This window comes from Crocodylus siamensis, chromosome 1 (assembly GCF_052110815.1).
Source record: "Crocodylus siamensis isolate JL-2025a chromosome 1, ASM5211081v1, whole genome shotgun sequence".
Lineage (NCBI taxonomy): Eukaryota > Metazoa > Chordata > Crocodylia > Crocodylidae > Crocodylus > Crocodylus siamensis.
The window spans coordinates 424,979,468-425,004,161 of record NC_143395.1 but is presented as its reverse complement, the minus strand read 5'-3'; the positions used below and the strand labels follow the sequence as shown (position 1 = coordinate 425,004,161).

Here is a 24,694-nt window from a genome sequence, read left to right as displayed (position 1 = left end):
TTGTGCAGGAGGGTGCACAGGAGGGCCCTGCCTGCGAACCCACCAGGGGAGTCAGTCCCAGCCGTAGCCAGCCTACCAGAGGCATGACACGGATGGGCACGCGCCGCACGCCGAGGGTCCCCTCAGGCCCTGCGACCCCTCCACTGGGCACCTCAGAGACGGCCACCCAGACGGAGCCCACGGTCCCGGGCTCCACGCAGATGGAGCCCCTGGCTCTTGGCTGCAGGGGCTGCCTGTCCTTTTTTCAGGCTCTGGGGCCTGGGAGCATGGCCACCTCCCCTTGTGGGGTCTGCTCCCTACTGGGGTCTCTGGCACGCCAGCAGGAGGAGCTCCAGGCCACAGTCCAGAGACTGCGTGCCATCAGGGACTGCGAGCAGGAGACTGACTCCTACTGCCAGGCCCTTCTCCCCCGGGAGCCGCAGGGTCGACCACCGTTTCCCCCCAGGACAAAGGAGGACTCCGGGACCTCCCGCTCTGTCCAGTCAGGAGCATGGACCAAGGTGGTCAAGGGCCCCAGGGCCCGCCGCACCAAGGCCCCTGCCCCGCCGGAGCTTAGCAACAGGTTCGCACCTCTTGCTGCTCCAGCAGAGCCTGCTCAGTTGCCGGCTCCCGCAGGCAGCCCAGGCTCGACCGCAGCTACTGGCCCCGCTCTCCCCAGGACAAAGTGAAAGGTGTTTGTTGTGGGAGACTCCATCCTGCGGGCACTGAGGGGGCAATCTGCCGCCCCGACCCCTTAGCCCGGGAAGTCTGCTGCTTCCCGGGGGCCTGCATCTGGGACATTGCAGAGAAGATCCCTAAGCTCCTCCGGCCCACAGACCACTATCCCATGCTCCTTATTCACGTGGGCACCAATGACACGGCTCGGAGCACCCCCAGCCAGGTCATGAGGCGCTACAGGGGGGTGGGAGCGGGGCTTAGGGGTTTGGGAGCTCAGGTGGTGTTTTCGTTGATCCTCCCAGTCTCAGGCTATGGGCTGAGGAGGGAGAGGAGGATCCACAGAGTCAACTAAAGACTGCGGCGCTGGTGTCATCGGGAAGGCTTTGGCTTCCATGACCACAGCCCGCTCTTTGGGGAGAGAGGCAGCGAGCTGGTGGGAAGAGATGGCCTCCACCTGTCTCCCCTGGGGAGGAGGCTCTTCTCAGCCAGGCTGGCTGACCTGCTCCACCGGGCTTTAAACTAAGCCTGCTGGGGGATGGGGGGACTACTGCCACGGCTGGCCCGCTGAGCGACCCTTGCAAAGCCAGCGGGCAAAGGCACTTAAGGGAGCCCACCCCTGCCCCAGCCCTGGCCCAATCTGTGGGCAAGGCAAGAGCCCCCAAGGAGACACTCGCCTGCCTGTACACTAATGCCAGGAGCCTGGGCAACAAGCAGGACGAGCTCGTCCTCCTGCTCAGTGCAAAGAATTATGACGTCATTGGGATAACGGAGACCTGGTGGGACTCCACCCATGACTGGACCACGGGTACAGAGGGCTATAGCCTGTACAGGAGGGATCGTATTGACAAAAGGGGCGGGGGTGTAGCTCTCTATGTGAAGGAAAGCTACATGTCTCTGCAAGCTGATGTTGGTGACCGGCATGGACAGCTAGAGACCCTCTGGGTTAAAATCCATGGGGAACATGGCACAGGGGACACAACGGTGGAAGTCTACTACAGACCTCCCACTCAAAGTCCTGAGCTTGACCAGAAGTTCACCCGGGAGCTGGCTGAGGCCTCATGTTCCAGGACCATGGAGGTCATGGGTGACTTCAATTACCTGGACATCTCGTGGGAGGATCACTCGGCAAAATCCGAGCGGTTGCAAAGCTTCCTGTCATGCATGGATGACCTCTACCTGACTCAAGAAGTCTATGGGCCAACAAGAGGCAAAGCACTGCTCAACCTGGTACTGGCTAAAGAGGATGACCTAATCAGCGACCTAGTGATTGATGGGAAGATGGGTGTCAGTGACCACGAGCTGATCACCTTCACCATCCGCCGGGTCTGTGTCACACATTCTTGAGCTGTCCTGGAAACATTCCTTAGCAAGCAGTAGAAGCATTTCATAGATTTCATAGACATTTGAGCTGGAAGGGGCCCCGGAGGATCATCGAGTGCAGCCCCCTGCCCCAGCGGCAGGAAGTCAGCTGGGGTCATAGGATCCCAGCAAGATAAGCATCCAAATTTGTCCTGAAGGCGTTCAAAGTGGATGCTTGAACGGCCTCCAGCGGCAGTCTGTCCCAAACCTTGGGGGCTCAGACAGTGAAGAAGTTCTTTCTTATGTCCAGCCTGAATTAGTCACCATGCAGTTTGTGACCATTTGACCTCATCATCCTTTAGGGAGCTCTGGTGAACAGGCGCTCCCCCAGATCCTGGTGGTCACCACTGATAAACTTACAGGTGGCCATCAGATCACCCCTGAGCCTGCGCTTTTCCAGGCTAAAGAGTCCCATGGCTCTCAGCCTGTCATCGTAAGGTCTGTTTTCCTGACCTCTGATCATGCGCGTGGCTCTCCTCTGGACTCTCTCAAGCTTCTCCACATCCTTTTTGAATTGTGGGGCCCAAAACTGGACGCAGTACTCCAGCTGCGGCCTCACCAAGGCCGAGTACAATGGAGGAATGATGTCCTGGGATTTGCTTGAGAACCACCTGTGGATGCAAGCCAGCATTTTGCTTGCTTTACTAGCTGCAGCATTACACTGAAGGCTTATGTTCATCTTGTGGTCAACCATGACCCCCAAGTCCCTTTCATCTGTAGTGCTAACCAGCATAGCACTACTGAGCCTATAAGCATAGTGCACGTTTTTCCTCCCAAGGTGGAGAACCTGGCATTTTTCAGTGTTGAACACCATCAGGGTCTCATCTGCCCATTTTATGAGTCTGTCCAGATCTGCCTGGATCACCCTCCTGTCCTCAGGTGTAGATGCTTTACCCCAGAGTTTGGTGTTCTCGGCGAACTTGGCCAGTCCACTTCTGACACCAATGTCCACACCAATAATGAAGATGTTAAATAGTATAGGCCCTAGGACAGAGCCTTGTGGGACCCCACTGGTCACAGTGCACCAAGACAATTGGCTCCTGTTGACCACCACCCTCTGGGTCCTACCACAGAGCCAGTTCCCCAGCCAGTGGATCATGGTGACATCAAGGCCACAGTTAGCCAGTTTAGCCAAGAGGTGATTGTGGGATACCAGATCAAAGGCCTTTTTCATAGAATCATAGAATCAGTGAGTCGGGAGGGACCTAGACAGATCATCGAGTCCGACCCCCCGCCATGGGCAGGAAGGAGCACTGGGGTGGCAGGGGTCATAAGACCCCAGCCAGGTGCCTGTCCAGGCTCCTCTTGAAGATCCCCAGGGAAGGTGAGAGCACCACCTCTCTGGGAGCCTGTTCCAGGCTCTGGCCACCCTTACCGTGAAGTAGTTCTTCCTAATATCTAACCCAAACCTCTCCTCCCTCAGCTTGTGGCCACTGTTCCTGGTGACCCCAAGGGGGGCCCTGGGGAACAGACTTTCCCCGCGTCCCTGCTGCTGGCCCCTGATAAGGTTGTAGGCAGCGACAAGATCCCCCCTCAGTCTCCTCTTGCAGAGACTGAAGAGATTTTTAAAGTCAATTAAGATTATAAATCTTAAAAGGAAAGGAATTTTTCCCTCTGAACCCCAACCCAGACAGGGGTGCAGAGGGAAAAATTCTGTTACCTCTTGTACTCCTCAAGTTTCACATCATCAGACTTTGTGACCACCAGGGTAATGTCTCTGCACTTCCCAGCTTGGTAAGCCTTGATGCTCTCTGCCAGCAGCGTCTCCTGGACTTTCTCCCCCTGGGCTCGGACCATACTGCTGATAATCCAAATGACGGAACATGCGTTGATGCTCTTTAAAGAAGGAGTAAGTTAATTACATTTAGAAGCAAAGAAAAAGACAAGACCCAACCCTGTTAGAAATGCTGAGCCTCTTCCATCCCAACCCCATCAGCAGGAGTGAAGAACTCCCTGTCTTTGACGCAGTGAGCCAGACATGTCCAGTTCCAGTAAACGGAGCAGAACTTTTAGGCATGTAAGTCCTCCAAGGCTGGGCTGGACATCTGGACCAGATGTGTGGGAGAGCTTCATAAAAGTGCACTGCAGCAGTGTATCACCTGGAGGGTATAGAGGTGCATGTGATCACTGCAGGGTCTGCACTTAAGAGGCCAGGCCTCACTCTCTCCGCAGGCAGAGAAGGGCACCATGGGCCTTTGCACCTGTTTGGGAGCACAGGAGCAGCAATGGATCCAGATGGAGCAGCACAGGGAACACCCTCAGCATCCATTACGGACACAGCTCCCAGTCATTGTGCTAGCTCCTTCCCTAAGCTACAATGTGGTGCTGCCCTCTATACCTTCCCTCTAGTTGTCCTACTGGGATTTGAATATGAATAATAAATGTTTAATAATGTTTCATAATAAAATATGAATAATAAACATTCCCCAGCCAAACATCTGCTCAGCGGTTTCTCCACACATCCCAGCTGACAAGTCACCTCTTTCCACATCTGGTCCCTTTTATCATTGAAGTCTCCAGTCCCTGGAATATCTACAAACACGACGCCTTCTGGTATCACATCCGGTCTTGGGATTGTCACTTCCACTTTCTTGATGAGGGGCCAGAGACGTGCATCTCCATCCTGGTTTGGTTCCCTCTTATCCTTGTTCCTCTGACACCGGATGTATCGACCCAGTATATCAGAAATTTGTTTCTGGGAGACAATCATACAATCAGTCTCTGCCATCTGTGGTGACAATACCCTGCAAACAGTAATCAGGTGCATGTTCTTCCTCCCAAAGAGACTGAGAAAGTGGAAGCATCATTCTCTCAGGGAGAAGGACTTGCCCAAGGTCACACTGAGTTATCACCAGAACTATGACTAGAACACAGTAAACCTGTGCGCCTTCTCTATGCAGCTACATCAGCTGGAGTAAACAGGGCAGAATAGTATGTGAGCCATCCTGCTAGTACTGAAGAGTGTGACAAAAAGCTTATGTGGCCCCAGGTGGATTCACTTTGTAAAGATCCCCCTTAGAAGCTCTATGGAGACATCACCCCCTCAGCCTGTCTCTCTGCTGTAATGCAGCAACCCAAACCCTCCCCCTCTGGGTACAAACTCTGGCTGCTGAATTATAGGTCATATGACTAGTCCCCCCACCTGGGAAGGTGATGTAATTTGGAAGTCCCAGTCAGCAGCCAATGGAGCTGCTTCTGGTGAGAACTTAGTGATGAGGTCACAACTGTGGTATAAAACAGCCCCTCAAGGAGGAAGTAGCAGGAGACATGTTTTGGGAACACAGCCAGGAAGCCATACTGCCTCTACAGCAGGCTCAGTCAGCCTCTGGATGGAAGTGTGAGTAATTTATCTGACCTGTAGCGAGTAGCTTAGACCTAAGTCTTCCAGACTCGTACTCAAAGGGCCCACAAGCCTGGTATACTGTTTTGCGCAACACTGTTTTCTTTCAAAGTATCTTTTGGTTTCTATTCCTTCTCTAAGCCATCCCTCTCCAAGCATTAAAGCCTTATAGCAAGCCTTATTGTACATGTTTGAGAGGGATTGTGCAAGACTTTTTGCTCCCTTTGCACGGCTGACTAAGGGAGGCTACCTTTTATGCTTCAGACTAAAGGAGACGCATCAAAATCTCATAGTGGGTTAAGCGCCCTTAAGATCTACAAGCTCCATCCGAGGGTACTGAAGGCACTGACCGACATCATTGCAGAGCCACTGGCGGGAATATTTGAACGCTCGTGGCGCACGGGTCAAGTCCCGGAGGACTGGAAAAGGGCCAATGTGGTTCCCATTTTCAAGAAGGGGAGGAAGGAGGACCCGGGTAACTATAGGCCAGTCAGTCTCACCTCCATCCTTGGCAAAATCTTTGAGAAAATCATCAAGGCTCACATTTGTGAGAGCCTGGCAGGACAAATTATGCTGAGGGGAAACCAGCACGGGTTCGTGGCAGGTAGATCGTGCCTGACCAATCTAGTCTCTTTTTATGACCAGGTCACAAAACGCCTCGACGCAGGAGGAGGGGTGGATGTCGTATACTTGGACTTCAGGAAGGCCTTTGACACGGTATCCCACCCCATACTGGTGAACAAGTTAAGGGGCTGTGACTTGGATGACTGCACAGTCCGGTGGGTGGAGAATTGGCTGGAGGGTCGCACCCAGAGAGTCGTGGTGGATGGGTCGGTTTCGACCTGGAAGAGTGTGGGCAGTGGGGTCCCGCAGGGCTCGGTGCTTGGACCGATACTCTTTAATGTCTTCATCAGCGACTTGGACGAGGGGGTGAAATGTACTCTGTCCAAGTTTGCAGATGACACTAAGCTATGGGGCGAAGTGGACACGCCGGAGGGCAGGGAACAGCTGCAAGCAGACCTGGACAGGTTAGACAAGTGGGCAGAAAACAACAGAATGCAGTTCAACAAGGAGAAATGCAAAGTGCTGCATCTAGGGAGGAAAAATGTCCAGCACACCTACAGCCTAGGAAATGACCTGCTGGGTGGCACAGAAGTGGAAAGGGATCTTGGAGTCCTAGTAGACTCCAAGATGAACATGAGTCGGCAGTGTGATGAAACCATCAGAAAAGCCAATGGCACTTTATCGTGCATCAGCAGATGCATGACAAATAAGTCCAAGGAGGTGATACTTCCCCTCTATCGGGCGCTGGTCAGACCGCAGCTGGAGTACTGCGTGCAATTCTGGGCGCCGCACTTCAAGAAAGATGCGGATAACCTGGAGAGGGTCCAGAGAAGGGCCACTCGTATGGTTAAGGGCCTGCAGGCCAAGCCCTATGAGGAGAGATTAGAGAAACTGGACCTTTTCAGCCTCCGCAAGAGAAGGTTGAGAGGCGACCTGGTGGCTGCCTATAAGTTCGTCAGGGGGGCACAGAAGGGAATTGGTGAGTATTTATTCACCAAGGCGCCCCCGGGGGTTACAAGAAATAATGGCCACAAGCTGGAGGAGAGCAGATTTAGATTAGATATTAGGAGGAACTTCTTCACAGTTCGAGTGGCCAAGCTCTGGAACGGGCTCCCAAGGGAGGTGGTGCTCTCCCCTACCCTGGGGGTATTCAAGAGAAGGTTGGATGTGTATCTGGCTGGGGTAATGTAGGCCCAGCACTCTTTCCTGCTTATGCAGGGGGTCGGACTCGATGATCTATTGAGGTCCCTTCCGACCCTAGCATCTATGAATCTATGAATCTATGAATCTATGTACCCCAGGGAGCACAGGGCTTGAACAAAGACCAGACCCTGGGTGGTGGCAACAGTTACCCCAGGCTGGCGAGTGTGCTCCAGGAAGGGGGTTGGCCAGAAGTTGGCACACATGGGGAGCCATCCAAAATTTGGTTTTAGTCAGGCACAGTGAGTTGGGTGACTCAGTGCCAGAGCACCCCCTACTAGCCCTCCACAAGCTCTTTGTTAAGGAACAGGGGAACAGCCTGTTAGGCTTTTCTGGGAGAGAGGTTTACATGAGTCTCTGCACAGACAGCAATACCCCTTATCAGAAAAGAAACACTTCAGCCATCAGTTTGACAAGACAGGTCACTTTGCAGTTTGGGGACAGAAGGGAGGGAATGAACCCCTGAAAAATCTAAGAATGAGAACACATTTAAAATTAAAATTAAATAAAAATGGTCATTTAAAAAAGGGGTCACAAAGTGAAGTGCATTTGTTTGCATTTTCCAACCCCCCAAAAAATCAAAACAATTATCCCAAACTGACTTTTGCCTGCAATATCTTTTCTTTTCAATTAAGTCATATTTTCTAGAGGGAAAATACTTGGGTTGGATGGTATAGCTGAGGCTGCTCTTCTGCTAGGGATGAAGGAGACAAGAAAATCTCCGTCCCTTAATGGGACAGATTGAACTAATTGCCACAGGGATTCCACAATGGATTCACAAAGAAAGGAACCACTTTGCCCTGTGTTTGGCCTATCCCAGGTTCTCTGGGAAAACCTATCACATCCACACTGAGAGAAGCCAGACTATTTCAGTGAAAGCTGAAATCAGCACCTATTGAATTTACCCTTGAAAAAAAGAGCAAACAAATAGATGGATATGCGGAAAGGGGAATATTTCATAGATTTCATAGATTTCATAGACATTAGGGCTGGAAGGGACCTCGGGAGATCATCGAGTCCAGCCCCCTGCCCAAACGGCAGGAAGTCAGCTGGGGTCATAGGATCCCAGCAAGATAAGCATCAAATTTACTCTTGAAGGTGTTCAATGTAGGTGCTTGAACCACCTCTGCTGGCAGACTGTTCCAGACCTTGGAGGCTCGGGCAGTAAAGAAATTCTTCCTTATGTCCAGCCTGAAACGGTCTTGCAGGAGTTTGTGACCGTTCAACCTCGTCATCCCTTGGGGCGCTCTGGTGAACAGACGTTCCCCCAGATCCTGGTGGTCACTCCGATAAACTTATAGGTGGCCATCAGATCACCCCTGAGCCTGCGCTTTTCCAGGCTAAAGAGTCCCATGGCTCTCAGCCTGTCATCGTAAGATCTGTTCTCCTGACCTCTGATCATGCGTGTGGCTCTGCTCTGGACTCTCTCAAGCTTCTCCACATCCTTTTTGAATTGTGGAGCCCAAAACTGGACGCAGGACTCCAGCTGCGGCCTCCCCAAGGCCGAGTACAAGGGGAGAATGACGTCCCGGGATTTGCTCGAGAAGCATCTATGGATGCACGCCAGCGTTTTGGTCGTTTTACTAGCCACAGCATCGCATTGGAAATATACCAATTTCCAAGGGTTGAAGTAGATGTTTTTCTAACAGATGTCTGAGGCCAGCCATCCTTCTAACAGAGACATATAAGCACCAAAGATATCTGCAAATTGTCGGACTCAAAGCAGGGGTCTCTGGGTGAGGTTCTCCAGTCTGGGTTTCATATGTCATGCTAACTGAAAAAAACCCCTCCCTCCTGGCCTTTGAGTCTGGGAACACACTCACCTCATTTCCTTGGTGAACAATGCATTTTTTATCTGTCACTGGCTTTGCCTTGAGCAATTCTTCATAACTTTTGGTTTCAGCATTATCACCATATATGGCCCGAAGCTTTTGAATGGCTTCCTTTCCCTCATCATCGGAATCATCATCGTCATCGTCGTCGTCGTCATTGGCATCATCCCCGTATTCCTCTGCAAGCTTCACCAGCTTCTCCATTTCCACCCTCCATTCCTGCCAGAGCAGATCAGGGTGAACAGACTATTATTCCCCTTGAGTATCTAGACCTAGATATGATTGTCACACAATCATTCAGCCATCACAACTGGGTTTGATTAGGGTTATATGGATGGTGGCAGCAAGTTTAGCTTAGGGGTGTCTAGGGTTTGAGTGGGAGGCATTGATATCTAATACATTAATGGGGTTCAAATCAAAATCGTTAAAGAACTACTGTTGTGCTGAGCAGAGGGGTGATATCAGTCAGAGGAAGCATCAGGGGATGAACAGAAACTGGATGCTCAGGAGAACGGAAGCTGGCAGCTGGTCACCTCTGGAATGAGCCAGCCAGTGATGCACTTCTGAGGCCCCAGTATTTAAAGAGAAAAACAGGTACAAACCCTGGGCATCAGAGGAGAAGGAGCCTCATCCACTAGGAGACTGGGTGAAGCCATGCACTCCAAAGACTGAGAGGATCAAGGCTACAGCCAGCAAGAGAAAGCAAAGTGGGGTGGTGGCAGTGGTGGGTGATTCCTGTGCCAACCAGAGCTCTGTTCTCAGGAGCTCTACTCCCTGCCAGAAACCTGAATTCAATATATTATGGAAATACTGCCCAAGATCATTTGTCCCTCTGGCTACAACCCCTACTCATCTATGTGGGCAATAATCATGTCAGGAGCAACCCTGAGCACATCAAAAATGACAGCCAGGCTCTGGACACAAGGGAGAAGGAGACAAGGGGCTCAGATAGTGTTCTTATCTCTCTGTTTTGGGAAAGGAAGCCACCATGCAGAAACCTGCCTTGCCAGGCACCCCCAATCCCATGATTCCCTTGAAGAAGGCAGACCTTCCTTTCAGGGGGGTGGCTAAGAATCACCCCATGGTTTACCTCGTCTGAGAGGAGGTGAATTTTTGCCTCATAGGACTCAGCCCGGCTGGTGTGGATTTCCACTACACATGAGGTGCACACAGTGCTCCCTGACACCGGCAAGAACAACTGCTTCTCCAAGATGGTGTTGAGCAGCGAGGTCTTCCCGGCCCCAGTGCTGCCAAAGAGCCCAATGTAAATGGGGTCCAAGGAGGTCTTTTCCATCAGCTTGACAAAGCGGTCCCTGGGGGGACAGAGGAAACAGAAAAGAGGTTGGATGACTGAAGCAGCTCCACATACATGGGAAGAGCCAGGCAGTAGGCAGCTTTCCCCTTCATCAACAGAAATGCTCCCATTGATAATACACTCAAAAGGACCCATTAAGTGGAGAATGGCAGAGGCCCAGTCTGCTCTGGGCCTGATGCAAACCCCTCCCCCTGGAGTCAGTGATTGACCCTTTCCCATTGACACTGGATCAGACCTGCTGCCCTTGAAGTTCAGGGTAAGGTTTGGCTCTCTAATGGGATACAGTGGGGAAGACAAGACTGTTCACTGAATTTGGAAAAGGATGTGGAGCCTGATTCCTGTCTGGGAGTCTCACCAGGGAGTTAAGTAAGACCACAACTGCAGGCGATCATGCCCTGTTGCAATCATGCATTGCCCACCCTTTGCTCACCCCCGGCTGCAGGCTTCAGTCACCTCCTGGACCTCGGGGAAGCATGATGGTGAGAAGGTGGCACATTGTGGGGCTGCATCCCCTCTTCTAGCAGATGCGCAGGGCCAGCAGGCAGAGGAATGTAGCCTCTCTGCAACAGGGATGGCCTAACCACAGGGTCTTGCACTTCCTCTAAAAGGGCAGCTGATGCTGGCAGGTGTCAGGAACCAGACACGGAGTGAGAGTTCAAGTCCACAGCAGGAGTTCAGAGGTAGATCTGCCTGCTATGACATGGATCTTCCCCCAGGGCAGGGCAGTGAGACCTGCGTGACTACCGACTAGTCTCCAAATCCCTCAAGCTATGGGGAAGACACTGGGCTGCAGACTCACAGGATATAAGAGGCCTCTGGCATGCAACGCAAATTTGAAAAGAATTTGGCCATAGTTGAGTCCTTCAGGATTTTCCTTGTCCTGGATTCCAACTTTTCATCTGCAAAAGAGAATATCATCCCGTTGTCAGACCTACAGCTGCCCCCATCCATCTGGGATGTGGCTGGATCACACCAGTTCAACAGCTCAGTGCGAGGATGGGAGACTTCCCAATTCAGCATGGACTAAAGTAAAACAAAGGGTGATTTAGGCTGATTTAGGAGGAGCTCACTAAGTGCTGCAGTACATCACCATTGAAACAGTCTGGAGAGAGTCTGCAGAATCTGTCAAACTTTTAAGAGAAGCGTAAGCAAATACTTGGTGCCAATCAGCAGAAGCTCTTGCCTCCCTCCAAGCCCCAGTATGCTCCCAAGGGTGGCTGTGCCAATGCAGCCTCATTCAGAGTACATTTAAAAGCAAGGTCCTGTGTTAGCTGTGGCCAAACTCCAATTGGTGCTTCTGCTGGATGCCAAGCAGTGGGACAAGCTCAAGGGAGAGGTGCTGCCTTCCCTAGACAAGCCTTCGTGGAGGGTCCCTTGGATGGGGCACCTATGCGTGGGCAGCGCCAGTCTGTTCTGGGGCTCTGAGATGACCCTGTCCGTGGCACAGAGCAGCGCAGCCACATGGAGGTGAGCGAGTGCAGCCCTACACCACAACCCCCTGGAAGAAGAGTGGCCTCTGTCCTTTCCACCTCATGGAGAGGAGGTCCAGATTTGTCCTCCGCCACCCCTGTGTCTTTCAGGTGTGACCCTGGCACAGTCCCCTAAGGTTCGCAGGGCCTGGCAGATTTCCATACTCACACTGCATCAGGCGCTCTTTCTCCTCCACCAAAAAGCTTTGGTACTTGAGGGTCCTTCTCTTTTTCTTTGTGGGTGTTTCTCCTGCATCTCCCTGGTGGGCACCTTGGCAGGTAAAGAGCAAAAGTGCCCTGTTAGTGCAGGGGTGGACAGTTATTTCCAGCAGAGGGCAGCTTCATGAGTTTTGGTGAGCTGTCAAGGGCCTCATGGGTAGCTCCGCCCCTTGAAAGTTGCCCCGCCCCCTTGTTGTCATCTTGGGATCGGAAGTCCTACCCCCTAATTCCCAAACTTTGCCACCAGAAGCCCTTCTCCTTGCCCCCGGGAGTAGTCCATGGGGGGCTGCCATCTTAGAACCAGAAAAAAATCCAAATGATACGCTAAAAGTCAAACACCGACCATAACATAGTTTAATTTTATTACAGAAAATACTTTTGCCATTATTTCTGCTTGCACAGTGTATATAGAGGTTTTTTCATAATAATTTAAAACCAAATTCTTAGTTTTGTATATTGTGGGGGGGTGTATAGTAGAGTGTGGGTATGTGTGTACGTGATATGTATGTGCATGGTATGTGTGGGTATGTACGGTGGGGTGTGGGAGGTATGTGTGTGTGGCAGGATATGTGGAGGGTTGTGGGGGCAGGGTGTGGATGTGAGGGAGAATGGGGGGCTGTGCCCCCCCCCGCTCTCCCCGTGGCACAGCAGCAGCAGGCAGGGCGCTCAGGGTGTTCAGGTCACTAGTGTCTGGCGGGGATTTGCTCCAGCCAGTGCTGTTTATCGCAGCAAGGGGCACAGCTTCCTCCAGACCACCGATATTGCTGGCACTCCCTGCCACTCGTGCGCAGCCCCTGCACTCGCACAGCAGGGAGGAAAGCCCCATGTGTTAGAGCCGGCTGCCTTCCCTGCCAGGGCTGCACGGCACCAGAGAGAAGCCGCAGACACTGGAGCTGACTGCTTTCCCTGCCCCACAGGGGAAGGCACCTGGGGCTTCCCTTCCCTGCAGTGCAGCCCCGGCATGGAAAGCAGCTGGCTCCAGCACGTGGGGCTTCCCTCCTGTGCTGTGCGAGTGCAGGGGATGAATGTGAGTGGCAGGGAGTGCCAGCGATGCAGGCAGCTCACTCGGAGGCTGCGCCCCTGGCTGCAATGTGCAGCACTGGCCAGAGCCACACGATACCAGGTGCCTGTGCCCTGAGTGCCCCACCTGCAGCTTCTGCTGCTGCTGCCACTGCCTGACAACACTGCACAGAGGGGTCTGCACTCCCACACACTGCTCACCCCAGCTCCACGCTGCCACCTCCCCCTGTCCACTTGGGCATGGGCTCCTCACTCCCACCTAGCTGCAGCCCCACCCCTGCTGCTTCCCCACCTGCTGCCTGGAGCAAGCAGGAGACCAGGGAAGTGGAGCAGGTCCCTGCGGGCTACAGCAGTGGCAGCAGCAGCCCACCACAGAAGCTGCATGCTGGATGGCCAGGCCCTACCACCCATGAGGGTAGGAGCCAGACGATAGGGTATGTTTTTGGAGCTGTGTGTACACGTGGGCACATGGGCTGAGCAGGGCACAATTTGTTGGGGGGCCCTGCAGGCCAGATGAAAGTGCTTGGCAGGTGGTATTTTGCCCATCCCTGTGTTAGCATGACTTGCCTACAGATGGCTTGAGCAACAAGGCTGAGTAAGATACTTGGCAGCTTTTCACCAGGGAACCTAGTTTTCTCTGATTTAAGAAGACAAAATCCCATATTCTGATTTAAAAAATAACCCCAAATCCACATTTTTTCTGTGATTAAAGTGAGACACCACTAATCATGGAAAAGTGTGGATTTGGGGTTTGTTTGTTTTTTTGATCAGAGAATATGGGGGGGTGGGGGTTTATCAGCAAAAACCAGGATGCCTGCTCATTACAGAGGGCATCAGGGGACACCAGTCTGTTTCTGTGCCCAAGCCCATAGTGGTTTCTTGCACACACCAGCACTTGTAGGCCAAGATCGAGGCCCCGTACTACATGCTATACTCACGGGTGCTAAGAACTTGCACCCTGCAAGGATGAGACGGGCAAAGAGCAGGGCACAGAACATGTCCTCTGCTCTTTTGTACAGTGTGGGCCAAAGCACCAAGGGATTCAGGCCAAGATGGCTGAGAGGGAATAAACCAGTGGGGCCTAACTAGTCCCACACCCTTCTCAAGTGCCTACCACTCTCTGATCTGCTGCTCTGCTTTCTGCTCCCAGCTCTGTGCTCCCCATCTGTTCTGCTTCTCCCCCTGTGCTCTCTGCCCATTCTGCATCTTGGCTTTCTGCCCTGTCTGCTGCTGTGCTGCCTGCACCCTGCTGAGCTACCACATGCCACACACAGAGGCTGCTCCTGTCACTCGTGGCATCTGAGCTGCAGGTTGGCCACCCCGGGCAAAATGACTTGTTCTTGTACCTCCAACCCTTTCCTCTGGTCTCAGACCAAGCGTGCACAGTTTCCCATTACTGAATGTTATGATGAGCAAGAGAGAGGGAAGGGTTAGCAATGGAACTGGATGCAAACTTTAGCCCACATAAATCAATGCAGACAGCTGGGCAGCTCTCTCCCTCCGTGTGCTACCTTGACCACCATAAAGGGCACATTCTTACCTGGGAATTCAGGTGCATTGCTTGCCATCCTACCAGATGATCTCCAAAGTGATCAGGGGGTGCTGGTTCACGCTGGGCTGTTCCTGCCCTTTGAGGCCAGGAAGTATTCAGACTGGAACGTGGTGAGAGTGACCCAGCAGGATATCAGGGTTTCTGAGGGAAAGAACAGGTTGCCATTGCCTTCTTCAGCCTGTCTGTTTTGTGTTTAAGCCAGCAGGCCCTGGCTGGTGCTGTTCTCACTCAGCTCAGCACTTCCCTTGTTACATGGGATGCTTGGAGCCTGACCACACTATGGTCCCATCTGCATGGGGGACTTCACCACTCCAGGCTACAGCATGGCTGCATCAGTGCAAGCCCTTTCATACATGCAGAGAAAGCTGTTCCTTGTACTTGTGGCGTTGCTCCCCTGTTTGGACCCCAGGTGACCTGCACTGGCAAAGGCCACAGCTCAGGACAATTTATCCTGTTCACACCAAAGATGTCTCCTGTGGTGGCTCCCCTGGCAGCTGAATCAGAACAAGCCCAGCACCACCCAAACTCTGAAGGCTATGACATGGTCAATACCTTGTGGAAGATCATACTCCCCAAATCCAAACAGGAAGGGGTTCCCCCCCATGGAATCAAGAAGGAGACGTGACCTAATAGGCAGCTCCATATCAGGAGGAACAGTTTAAAAGCACCAAAGTTTGGCACCAAAACTCACAGCAGCAGCCCGCTCTCGTACAGGGGGCATATGCCCCCCCCAGCCCCGATGCTTGCCAGGAGTACACAGAGGAGCGGAGCCACCCTTCCCTCCCCCAGCCCCAATGAGCCACTGACAGCTCTGTCCAGCACCCTAACCCAGCTGGGCAGCACCTGTTGGCGCCCCCTTCTCTTCAGCGCCCGGGACAGTCACCCCGTTTTCCCCCACTTGCTACAGCACTGAGGAAGGAAGTCATTTGCACACTACACATGCTCCCTGAGATTTGAATAGAAAGATACAGTAATTAAGAGATCTCTCAGCTAAGGAGAAGCTGTCAAGGGACCCCTGGCCTTAGGGAATTCATGTAGGCCCCTCGCTGGCAAAAGCTGGCCGGATGGCTGGCCACGAATGCAGGCCTGTAGTGCCCTGTAGCTTCACACCAAGAAGCTGTGGAATAGGGGTCTGGACTGCCCAGCCAGCAGGACTGTTTGTGTGAGTTAATGGCAAGCATGTGGGACTGCCAGAGCAGGGATCACTGTGTGCAGTTCTACAGCCTGGGTAACACAGGAGGTCAGTCCCAAGGAGACCACAGGTTCTCCAGCTGCTTCAACAGCTTGTGCGAGAAGGAAAAAGCCACGCTGAATCCCTGAGTACAAGCCTTCATAGACCTGCCAGGACGTTCTCCCTCAATGCCCCATGGCAGAATCCTGATGTCTTTGAGGGGTAGCATCTCCCAGGAAGCAGGGAGGCTTGCACAGGGGTGGAAAAGAAAGGGGAAGGAAGCCAGGTACAATCTTTGCTGCAGCAACCAATGAACTAACCAAGCAGAGGCAGAAAAGGGAAGTCAGGTCTGGACAAGGAGCACTTTGCCAGGATCACTATCCTGGGAAGGAAACAGCAAAGCTAGCACAGAGGCAGCCTATCCAGGCAAAACCATGCTCTTCCCCAACGCAGCACATTGCAGCCGCTGTGAGAGCAATGAGCAACGCCATTCAATGCAGGCCTAACTGGGTCTGCTCTGGTGTCTCTTGTGGACAGAGCTGGCATCCTTAGGCCCCTGCCAGCACAGGTATGGGGGAAAAACTTGTAGTACAGGCCTAAGAGGCTCTCTCCAGAAACAAGCCAGCCTAATGCTCAAAAAGCAAAATGTATTTAGTTCAAGCCCTCAAGTGCTAAACCTTTCCCTTCTCACTGGATGCTTATCTTGCTGGGATCCTATGACCCCAGCTGACTTCCTGCCCTTTGGGCAGGGGGCTGGACTCGATGATCTCCCGAGGTCCCTTCCAGCCCTAATGTCTATGAAATCTATGAGTTAATCAGCAATAATGCCTTTAAAGACTTGGCACACCCTGGTCTATGCTTCTTCTGGCTCTACTTTAAAAATGATGCGAAGCCAGAGGCCAAGTACTAAGTACAGACATTTGGGGAGGTTAAAAAGGGTTCATAGCTGCCTGATTTAAACTTAGCTCATCCAGTGCTGAGCTTACACTTACATCAGGGGTGTGCATCAGGATCTGGGGGAATGCCTGTTCACTAGAGCGCCCCAAGGGATGACAAGGTCCAATGGTCACAAATTCCTCCAAGACCGTTTTAGGTTGGACATAAGGAAAAACTTCTTTACTGCCTGAGCCCCCAAGGCCTGGAACGGACTCCCACCAGCCATTATATATTTCATATACTTAGCAGTAAGTAACTTTTATAGTCAAACTGGTAGTAACTGAGTACAGAGGAGAGCCATGCGCATGATCAGAGCTCAGGAAAACAGATCTTACAATGACAGGCTGAGAGCCGTGGGACTCTTTAGCCTGGAAAAGTGCAGGCTCGGGGTGATCTGATGGCCACCTATAAGTTTATCAGGGGTGACCACCAGGAGCAGAAAAAAGGAGGTTTCAACAGCCCCAGGAACAGAAAAAAGACCCTGCCCGGCTGGCCTGCACCTGTAGAAATTAATTAGCAAGACCATAGATAATAGTGTAGAAATTAACTACAAAGCAGACTCAGCACTTTAAGGACACAGCCTGATAAGACTCCGGAATGACTAAATCCTAGTTGCCTTGAAGTGTGAAGCAATCAAGGATGTAGCCCCCTCCCTATTAGCTAGCGTTCCAAAAACAAGCCTGTAGCCAAAAAACAAACAAACCGGTTTTAACCAACTACGGGTTTCTCAAACTGACCTGATACCTTGTTTTCTAGCTCAGTGGAAAATTCCCACCTGCGCACACATCTTAACTATAAACTATAAATTGCCTCTAACAGTTTTATTCGGGGCCTCTGCGCTTGCTCAGGGTGCCCAGCATGCTGAATAAAATTTGAGACAGACAGCGACTCTGCGTCCTTGGGAACAGCTCCGAAGGGGTCACGGACTCCTCAACAATTTGGCGACCCGGGTGGGACCCCTTGTGTGCTGACCCGGCTGCTCGTCGTTCGGACCAACCTTCCCAGCCGGAATAGGTGAGTTTGTCACCATTTGGAGGGCTTGGTCTGGGCGTCGGGTAAGTGGGGTCCGCCATGAGGGATATGATTGTTTAATTGACACCGGCGCTACTATGTCTATGTTATCTACAACTCCTGAGCGTGCAGGTCTAATTGAAGAAGGAACCAAGAATGTGATGGGAGTGGGGGGAGAATTGTTCAAAACTAGCAGGAGCGCCCCTGCTCGAGTCCAAGTGGGACCCTTGTCGTGTGAACACTCCTTTTTGTTGTCTGCCCGGGCTCCTGTGAATTTGTTAGGACGGGACCAGTGTGTAAGCTGAGGGCCACTCTATGCTGTAGTCCGGAGGGAATAACTTTAGAATTACCAATCGACAAACTGCCTTGTTTCGCCGGGCCATTGGCCTTGGGGGGGGGAAAGAGAAATTTCCCGGTGGAACTACAACGATTGCCAGCCACACTGTGGGGCTGGGAGGCCACCGATGCAGGACCGCTGAAGTCTGCCACTCCGGCTGTTATTCAAACCAAGGGGGGAGTCCCGCCTTGTGTGCCCCAGTACCCGCTGAATAAAAAAGTAGAAAAGAGTTTGCAACCCCTGATAAATGAATACATCAGAAAAAGGATCTTAGTGGAGTGTCAGTGTCCTTGCAATACCCCCATGTTACCAGTCAGGAAACCTAAACTAGGAAAGGATGGCAAGCCTGTTTATTGTTTTGTGCAAAACCTACGTGCTATAAATGATTATGTGATTCCCAGAGCTGCCGTAGTTCCTAACCCTGCCACTACTGTTACCTTCATCCCATGGTGGGCCACCCAATTCACAGTAATTAATTTGTGTGCTGCCTTCTTTTCAATCCCAGTTACAGCCCAGTCTCAATACCTTTTTGCCTTCACTTAGAAGAAAAACAACATTTAACCTGGACGCAACTTCCCCAAGGATACACCAAAAGTCCTACTATTTTCAGCCAAATCCTGACGAGAGACCTACAAGGTATCGTACTTACCTCAGATACGGTGCTCGTACAGTATGTAGATGACCTACTACTAGCATCACGGACTCAAGTAAACTGCGGACGGACTTTAAAACTATTAAAAGGATTAGCTGAAAGAGGACGTAAAGTATCCCCAGAAAAGTTACAATATTGCCAAAAGAAGGCTACATACCTGGGGCCTGTGATCTCAGAGGGACTGCGGGAATCGTCTGATGGAAGGGTAAAGGCTATAAAAGACTTGCAAAGCCTACCACCAAAAGACATATGCGAGCCTTTTTAGGAACGGCCGAATTTTGCTGGCCGTGGATCCCTGCTTATGGAGAGATGGTTAAGCCTCCGGCAGAGACCACTCGGAAGGGGGAACCGGAAGTGGGTCACTGGCCCCGGAGCTAGACCACGCTTTTCTCCAAGTTAAACACCAGCTATCGCAAGCCCCTGCTCTAGGACTCCCCAGCTACGAGAAGCCGTTTGTGTTGTTTGTCCACGAGAGATGGGGCGTAGCTTCAGGAGTCCTGACCCAGAAACTGGGACCTCAGCTACGCCCGATCGCTTATTACTCTGCCGCCTTAAATCCAGCGGCAAGAGGGGCAGTCAGCGGTCTGCGTGCCATTGCAGCGGCACCACTGCTTGTTGAGCGATCGAAAGAGCTAGTCATGGGGTGCCCGTTCGAAGTCAGGGTTCCTCACAAAGTCAAAGCCCTAATGACTAAAAAAAAAGACTCAAGCCTTCTCTCACCAGCGTTTAGCCCGGTACAAAGTAACTCTGTTACCTGCCAAGAACGTGCGCATCTCACGCTGTACTAGCCTCAACCCGGCCTCGCTTTTGCCTCATCCCGGGAATAAAGAGCGACATCACGACTGCTGCACCGCCATTCACATGATAAAGAAGCCCCGAGACGACCTCACTGATGTGCCCCTAAACAATCCTGACTTAGTCTTCTATGTAGATGGGTCCTCCTATATAAAAGTTGGAGTTCGTCGAACTGGGTATGCGGTTGTCACTGACTTCATCATCGTTGAAGCAAAGCCCTTATCTCCCCAACTAAGTGCACAAGCAGCTGAACTGATTGCTTTAACTCATGCATGTGAACTAGCATCCGGGATGACTTTAAATGTATGCACTGACTGTCGGTATGCATTTGGGATTTGCCACTCCACCAGGCAATTATAAAAACAGCGAGGCTTCATTACTTCCTCCAAATCAAAAATAGCAAACTCCTCTCAGGTTTCTGAGCTCCTGAAAGCCGTTCAGAAACCCAGACAAATAGCCGTAATACATGTTGCCACACACACTGGCAGGAGCACACCTGAAGCTAGAGGAAATGAGCGGGCAGATGCTGCTGCCAAAACCGCCGCTCAGCGACCCATAAGTCTCAGCGCCCTCGCTCCTGTGTGGGAGAAACCCAGAGCCTTAGAAAGATATGAGCAAGCATGCAAAGGAGAAGAAAAAGACTGGAAACATCTCTATGAGACTTATTCAAAAGATGAACTGTGGTACTTTAGCAATAACCGCCCCATCTTGCCTAAAACACTGCAGCAGCCCCCGTGCCAAATAGTCCATGGGCAAGGTCATTATGGGGCAACTGCCATAGCAAAAACCATTCTCCAAGTTTGGTTTGCCCCTGGGATCCATGCAGTGGCTAAACAAGTGACCAGCGTCTGCCCCACTTGCCCAGCGTTCAACTCTGACCCAGAGAGAAAAGCCCCAGCTGGGGGCCGACCTTGGGCATATCAACCATTTGAGAGACTGCAAATAGACTTCATCAAACTTCCCTGGTGCAAAGATACAGATATGCCTTAATAGTGCAGAATCAGCTCACCCATTGGGTGGAAGCGTTTCCTGCCACCCATGCCTCTCATCAGCAAGTCGCTCATGCACTTCTAAAGGACATTATTCTGCGGTTTGGCATACCTCAAGTCATCGACTCAGATCAAGGAGGTCCCTTCACCTCCCAAGTCTTACAAACAATTTACGATTAGAAATCACTAGGCAGCTTCACACCCCTTATAACCCTCAATCATCTAGAGGAGTAGAAAGAGCAAATCAAACTCGAAAAACCCTTCTAGGCAAAGTGTGTTAGGAAAATCAGCTTAAGTGGCCCAAGGCATTGCCCCTTGCCCTGTTTGCTATGCAAAATGCGCCTAAAGCCAATGTTAAAATATCTCCCTATAAGTTTTTGTTTGGTCATCCACCCCCCATTATCTGTGGTTTCCTTCCGCCAGCTACAAAATTGCTAGTGGAGGATGAAAATTTAACCCATTATGTGATTTCTTTGCAAAAGCAGCTTACTACTTCACAGCGTCATGCTGCCGTTCAGCAACCTGTACCCTCTGATTGCAAAATACACCCCTTTAGTCCCAGCGACTACGTGTGGGTCCGTGTTCCACGACGGAAAAGTTGCCTAAAGCCAACGTGAAAAGGACCATACCAAGTCCTACTAACCACCCACTCCGCAATCAAGATCACCAAAAGGAATTCGTAAATCCATCACTCACACGTGAAACCTGCTGTATTGATCCCAACAAAACCTCATCATGGACCTCCCCTTCGGCTGCGGAAATGCAGCAGTCAATGGACAATATGTATATACAAGTCCAGTGCTCCCCCAAGTCACTATAAGCTGTATTACACTAATAGCTTTGAAATTTAGTGTGCAGACCCCACCACAAAGACAAGTCAAGCTTACATCCAAAGTAAAAGTACTAACCCTGGGGAACAATCATTCTATTCCAAAAGTGGAATTGGGACCTCGGTTTGGCGAGTGACATCCCCTAAATTACTAGCTATCAATCCTCACCAAAATGTAAAATGGCCTCATAACATTCTTGTAAAAATAACCAATTCCTACGCAAGTAACCTAAACTTCTCAAACTTCTGAGTGTGTACTCGACTACCCAAGCATCCCAGTGTGAGTATTCCTCTCATTAGTCTTGGCCTTGGTTCATTTAATAATTCCTCTATTAGCAAAAGCACCCATAACAACAGTAAATGGTACTATAAATACTGGTTCCTTAACAAAGTAATCCTCCCTAAAGATTCTGCGTGCTATTACAAGCCATGTCTTAGTAGTTTTGCTGTGTTTGTAAGAAATACCACAGCAGGTGCTTGTAATATAACAATAACTTTATACCCATCCTCTCGCAGATGGCAAGGCAATGGACCTGTACATGTAGAGCATTATTAGCTTTGTAAAAAAGTTGCATTTAAGCATTTGCCACCCACCTGGTATGGCTCCGCAAGGGGTCACGGACTCCTCAACACACCTTAAATCACTTTTCTGACATCATCACCTGGTCCCAACCAGAAGCAGCAGCATCTGAACACTCCTAACGCAGACCAACAAATTTAAAGGTGGTCACCACTCCTGGTCAAGTGGCCAGAGTCACCAAACTGGTTCCACAGGTCCCCTGAAGGGAACCTTTAGGCTCGGGACAGACATTACACATAAACCAGTTTACGTGATTAGAAATTGTTTTAAACCCATAACAAAACAGATATTCAGTGCACATAACCAGTTTCAAAATGGCCAAAGCTGATTTGGCTCAAACCTGTTTATGTCATGGCTGGTCCCAGGCCCCTTCCTGGTTTAACTTAACTGATTTGGGATGCTGGAGGACTCTGGTTTAAGTCTGATACTACATTCAACCAGGTTTATCTCAAACTGGTTTTCGCCATTTTGAAACTGGTTTATATACACGGAATGTCTGTTTTGTTACAGGTTTAAACCAGTTTCTGATCACTTAAACCACATAAACATGAGTAATGTCTGTCCCGTGCCTAAAGTTTGAGAACAATTAGGTTAGATAATAAGCAGTTTCTCTCAGCGACTTCCTCCTTAAATCATTCCAGACCCTACACATATTCCAGCAAGAAATCCCCTCTATTTCTTAGAAATCATAGACAAATCATAGAAAATGATGGTTGGAGAAGATCTCCAGAGGTTACATCTAGTCCAACTCCCTGCTCAAAGCAGGACTAAATAGATTTCATAGATTTCATAGACATCAGGGCTGGAAGGGACCTCGGGAGATCGAGTCCAGCCCCCTGCCCAAAGGGCAGGAAGTCAGCTGGGGTCATAGGGTCCCAGCAAGATAAGCATCCAATTTGCTCTTGAAGGTGTTCAATGTAGGTGCTTGAACCACCTCCGCTGGCAGACTGTCCCAGACCTTGGGGGCTCGGACAGTAAAGAAATTCTTCCTTATGTCCAGCCTGAAACGGTCTTGCAGGAGTTTGTGACCGTTCGACCTCGTCATCCCTTGGGGCGCTCTGGTGAACAGACGTTCCCCCAGATCCTGGTGGTCACCCCTGATAAACTTATAGGTGGCCATCAGATCAGCCCTGAGCCTGCGCTTTTCCAGGCTAAAGAGTCCCGTGGCTCTCAGCCTGTCGTCGTAAGATCTGTTTTCCTGACCTCTGATCATGCGCGTGGCTCTCCTCTGGACTCTCTCAAGCTTCTCCACATCCTTTTTGAATTGTGGAGCCCAAAACTGGATGCAGGACTCCAGCTGCGGCCTCACCAAGGCCGAGTACAAGGGGAGAATGACGTCCCGGGATTTGCTCGAGAAGCATCTATAGATGCACGCCAGCATTTTGGTCGCTTTACTAGCTGCAGGATCGCACTGGAGGCTCATGTTCATCTTGTGGTCAGTGATGACCCCCAAGTCTTTTTCTTCTGTAGTGCTAACCAACGTAGCACTGCCGAGCCTATAAGGGTGCTGCAGGTTTTTCCTCCCAAGGTGGAGAACCTTGCATTTTTCGGTGTTAAACACCATGAGGTTCTCGTCTGCCCATTTGCTGAGCTTGTCCAGGTCAGCCTGGATCACCCGCCTATCTTCTGGCGTGGATGCTTTGCCCCAAAGTTTGGTGTCATCAGCGAACTTGGCCAATCCGCTCCTCACTCCAATGTCCACATCATTAATGAAGATGTTGAACAGGATGAGTCCCAGGACAGAGCCTTGGGGGACCCCACTGGTCACAGGGCACCACGATGAGTGACTGCCATCAATCACAACCCTCTAGATCATTCCAGCCAGGGCTTTGCTGAGCAAGGCCTTAAAAATCCTGTTCCAGTGATTCACCACCCTCCTAGTGAGAAAAGGCGCTTTGCTTAGCCCCAGACCCCTTATACCAAGCAAGAAGAGGGTAACTTACAGCCTATTCCTCCAAAATAACAATAGACTCATACCTAAATTATTCCACTGTCTCTGAAATGAGCAGCCTCTGGACAATGGCTGCTTCCTCCTTTTTCTGAGCTGCAGAAATGAAACTAAATGTACTTCAATAATTGACTGCATGCCAGGCTCCTCCTCACTTCCTGCAAGCCCTGGCAACTCAAACGTTTGAAAGGTCATGGGGCTGGTTTTGAAAACGAGAGTTTGAGCTTTGGCTATTTGCTTGCTCTTTTTTGAAACAAAACAAAAAGTAGTGAGATTGCAGGCAGCTCTCGTATGTCATTAATAAGATGTTCATACTGCATATAACTGGAGGAGCTTGGATTTCAGGAGCAATACAAAAGATCGTGAGGCCTGTGGAAAAATCACAAGAGTTAGCAAAATCAGCTTAATTGGTTAAGCACTGGTGCTGGATTTGACCCATAAGGCAGAGTGCCTAAATACTCTAGATGTACTTGCTCCTAAAAGGACTAGGGATTAGAGGCATATCCAAGCAAAGCCCTGGACGTAGCTGTTATCCACTATTGTGTGATGTCTGGATCTGATATAATTAAGTCTCAGCACTTCCAGCCAAGCTCAGAGATGGATTTTCTTCACTCTGGAGGTCCTGGTTCAATCCTTTGCAATGCCCATGACAGGGGCACTGCTGTTTCGCAGGGAGCTTGTCCTCCACAGTCTTCACAGCAGGTCCTTCTTCTTCATAAAGAACAGAGCTTGAGCCTTGTGCTCAACAGACAAATATACCAGTAGCCCCCCCAAGTTGGAAGACCCATGAGCAAATCTTATCCCTAGAAGAGGTTTTGCTCCTCACATAGCTCATCATCATCTCATTAGGCACCAGCACCATGCCACACTCCAAACAGACCCAGCCTGTCTGCCAGGGGCAGAGGTTCACAACACAGCT

At 50.9% G+C, this 24,694-nt stretch overlaps 1 protein-coding gene across 2 annotated transcripts in view; it reads right to left on the bottom strand.

The window, feature by feature from the left end:
• LOC149875736 (nuclear GTPase SLIP-GC-like) overlaps positions 1 to 23,885 on the bottom strand; it is a 67,119-nt gene extending 43,234 nt beyond the window's left edge. For both annotated transcript variants that reach the window (XM_090031135.1, XM_090031136.1), the window contains exons 1-8: positions 23,805 to 23,885; positions 14,516 to 14,668; positions 11,906 to 12,007; positions 11,067 to 11,166; positions 10,043 to 10,265; positions 8,944 to 9,171; positions 4,496 to 4,711; positions 3,677 to 3,852 (exon numbers count right to left, since the gene is read on the bottom strand). In XM_090031135.1, the coding sequence (XP_089887261.1) occupies positions 3,677 to 3,852; positions 4,496 to 4,711; positions 8,944 to 9,171; positions 10,043 to 10,265; positions 11,067 to 11,166; positions 11,906 to 12,007; positions 14,516 to 14,543 (1,073 nt within the window). In that variant the 5' untranslated portion in view covers positions 14,544 to 14,668; positions 23,805 to 23,885. The remainder of the gene's footprint in view (positions 1 to 3,676; positions 3,853 to 4,495; positions 4,712 to 8,943; positions 9,172 to 10,042; positions 10,266 to 11,066; positions 11,167 to 11,905; positions 12,008 to 14,515; positions 14,669 to 23,804) is intronic.
• Positions 23,886 to 24,694: the final 809 nt, after the last annotated feature.